The sequence below is a fragment of the Mandrillus leucophaeus genome, unplaced genomic scaffold (assembly GCF_000951045.1).
Source record: "Mandrillus leucophaeus isolate KB7577 unplaced genomic scaffold, Mleu.le_1.0 Scaffold298, whole genome shotgun sequence".
In the NCBI taxonomy this organism is placed as follows: Eukaryota; Metazoa; Chordata; class Mammalia; order Primates; family Cercopithecidae; genus Mandrillus; species Mandrillus leucophaeus.
In genome coordinates, this window is record NW_012103120.1 from 4,210,875 (window position 1) to 4,214,373 (window position 3,499).

The 3,499-nt window shown below is 36.3% G+C and overlaps 1 protein-coding gene across 1 annotated transcript in view; it reads left to right on the forward strand.

The window, feature by feature from the left end:
* NAMPT (nicotinamide phosphoribosyltransferase) overlaps positions 1-3,499 on the forward strand; it is a 35,472-nt gene that overhangs the window by 1,690 nt on the left and 30,283 nt on the right. Inside the window, exon 3 of the mRNA XM_011986391.1 lies at positions 11-121. Coding sequence (XP_011841781.1) covers positions 11-121 — 111 coding nt within the window. The remainder of the gene's footprint in view (positions 1-10; positions 122-3,499) is intronic.

Here is a 3,499-nt window from a genome sequence, read left to right on the forward strand (position 1 = left end):
GGCTGGGCAGGTAAGTCTTCCAGGGGGCGAGGTGGGAGAAGTCCTGGCACGGGCGCCGGAGCAGCTGCGGTCCTCTGTCTGCTGCTCCGGCGCGGCGGACACTCGCCTGGCCCCAGTAGCCGTACTGGATTCCCCTATCCCACTCTGCCGGGCTCCGTTTCAAACTCCTTCGCACCTAGTGATTGCTCGTGCTCCTTATCCCTGGGTGTAGAGACCGACCTTCTCTTAACTGCTTTAGGGTCACTAGGATTTCTGTGAAAAGGAAAGTGAAACACGAGGATTTAAAGGAACTGTAGTTTTAACCCTAGAGAACTTGTGGAGAGGGAATGGCACAACGTTGCGTTCACATGCCCTTTGAACACTTTGCGTGGGCAGCTGCCACATTCAGTTGATAGGAAGCACGCGGTAGTAAAGGGAAGAGGTAAAGTAAATTTTAGTTGAGCAACATAGTGGTTTTGGAATACAGTGGTAAAACATAGTACTCCCATGTTTTTGTTTTGATTCTTTTTTTCCTTTGTTTTTAGCCCTCCTTCGATATTCCGAGAAAGTATTTTAGAGAATTCCATTTTACTTAAATTTTGTCTGTTTCTTTCCAATCAGCTTAAAATGGTGTTTATATATTTAGATTGTTGAAATCGAGCCAAGATCCATCAACAAGTTGTCTTTTAGATGCAAGTTTAAAGTATTGCAGAATCCGAACACTATCAAGTATGATCCTTGATAACATTGTCAAGTATACGTGATAATACCCTAACTATGGTCCTTTACTTGGTCCTAAAACCTCTGTTGTGTTCTCTTGGTTCAATCATAGTGTTTTCAAAATTTTAAATAGTGATTTTAGAATAGCCTCATTCGTAGTTTTGTAGAATTTTTTTCTTAACTAAATCTAAAATAATCGTCAGATTTTTTTTTTACATGTTAGCCAAATGTAAAGGGAGGTTGATTAGTCTAAATTTTAAAAATAAAGAGGAGTGCAACTTCCTTTCGTTTGCAGTTCCTCTAACCATTATACATAAGGAATGTAAAATTACTTTAACATCAGTTTTCTGGGGTGCTTTTAGTTAGAATAGTGAATTACCTTAAAGGTTTCTCATCTAGTGAGCCATACTTAATTGCACTATTAGAATTTGCACCTGTTTAGTAAAGTTTACTTTTGAAGTAAACTTTCAAGTTAGGCTGGTATGTTTTATCTCCTTTATAATATGAAACTTCAGAATATTTTCATCTTAGATTTTTCATTTTTTTCCCCAAAAGTCACCTCTAGGGGATTCAATCAAGTTGATAACGTTTTATACCAGTGGCTTACCGCAGTATGCTGAAATAGATTGTGTATTCCACAGTCACATTTAAGTCTTAAGTTTCATTTCCGTTATGTTTTTAGGGGTCCTTATAACCTGTTTTACATTTTTGTCTTTTTATCTAGCCAAAAGAACAAAAATGATAATCTTGAGGTTAGGAGTAATGAAACTTACTTAGAAATTACATGAGAATGTTACATATCCTTATCAGTGCTTACAAACTATTGGCTAAAATTGGGAACTCTAGTAGTTTTAAATGTGTTGATGAAGAGAGCAAAATATTGTTGATTTCATCTAAAACTGAAGGAAGAATAATTGATTGCCTAAGCACTACAAAAGTTATTTTGTGAGTAGATGGTATGGTAGCCAAGCACATGACAATGGGAATTTTGTTTTGTCTTGTATCCTGTCAAGAGAGTCCAGAACAGTTTGGACCAAAGGAGCATTTGAAGTATATACATTCACTTCTGTAACCTCATACTTTATTGTATATAGGAAGGAATTAAGGACACAGACAAATGTGGTTCCTCTGTTTTCATCCTGGTTCTTGTTAGAATTAAGAAGGGACACAGTTTAAACCGCATTACCCATTAGTTAGGAAATGTGCTGTCCTGTGTAGGTTGCTTCTCAAAGGGTCATCTGTAAGCTGGTTATCTAGAATTCAGCATAGTTTTAACCACTCATTTAATAAATATTGGTCACCTATTGGGTATTATAAAAGAAGACAAAGATAAGTAGTATTTTGAAATCCAGGATGGAGGGAAGTTGATTTCATAGAAATTTCAAAGAGATGTGCAATTTATATTTGGTGATTAGGAATTCAAGGCACCTTTTATTCAAAAAAAGAAAATTTTGCTTCCTCCAACGGCCGAATAACAAATTTTTGTCGCTTGTCCTTCACTGCTTCTGAACGGATGCTTCGGTATTGTCACGGTGGCTCCCGAGGCAACCTGAGCCTCATGAGTGGGGTACTGTTGCAGCTTGTACTCCAGAGACTATGCTTTCATAAAGATATATGTGACATTGTCCATTTATTTAATTTTTCCATTGTTTTATGTTATAAATTATAGGAAAAACTTGAGCAACATAAATAAAATATATATAAATGAATATACTTCATAGGGAGATTAATTTAGGTCATTAATAATTAAGCGGTGTTCTCATTGTGAGGTAATGAAATCTGGTTTAAAGGTGTGGCAAAAGAGATACAAGTCATTAGAAACTCAATGCAAGAGGTTTTAAGGGAAGAGGCAATATAATTATAGGTGGTTTTACAATTTCTCTCCTTCCCCAAATAATATAACCCAAAATCCTTAAGTCATATTTATGAGTGAGTATTGCTTCAAAGCCAAATAGCAGTGAATTATTTTTGGGGGCAACAGATTTCCAGGGCTTAAGAAATCTTAAATAATACTGAAAAGAAGACTGGGTTGCGGTTTTTGCTGTTTGTAGCACATTGGCTTTGAAGCAGCAGTAAGTCTTAGCCAGTGTTGGGCAGAGTGTATCCTCTTCTGATTGCCCTTAGATATTATATAGCTAACATAACTTGCCCTGTGACCTTGGGTATGTTATCCCATGTGATCTTACATATACAGCTCATTTTTTAAATGTTGGCTTGTGATTTTTTAGCAGTTAAAAGTATAACTGAAAAAGTAAGGTAGTAGTACTTGCATTTGATCATGTGATCCCATCGTGGGAGGAAAGATCTTCAAATCAACTCTAAGACATCAAATCAGCCCTGTGGAACATCTAGAGAAGCATCTAGAGAAAACTAGGCTTTCTTCTCCCAAAAGGATTCTGTTCAACTAAAATATATGTGTCATATCTCATACCTTTTTTTTTAAACTGTCATACTTGGAACAAGGATATTTAGCCTTGGGAATAGAATTTTTTGATACACTTGGTTGACCAGCACTCCTTAATGGAAAAAGCTGTCTATTATTTGACTTAGGGCTAGACCCTTTTTGTTTTAGACATTAAAATAATACCAGTTATTGTTATTTAGTATGTAAGAATTTTTAGAAGTTTATCCTTTCATGAAGTAAATTAATCACACAACTAGAGAGTTATGTTAAAATAACTACATTTTTCTGTGTGTGCCTGTTCTTTTTTTTTTTTTTTTTTGAGATGGAGTCTCACTCTGTTGCCCAGGCTGGAGTGCAGTGGTGCAATCTCAGCTGACTACAACTTCCACCTCCCGA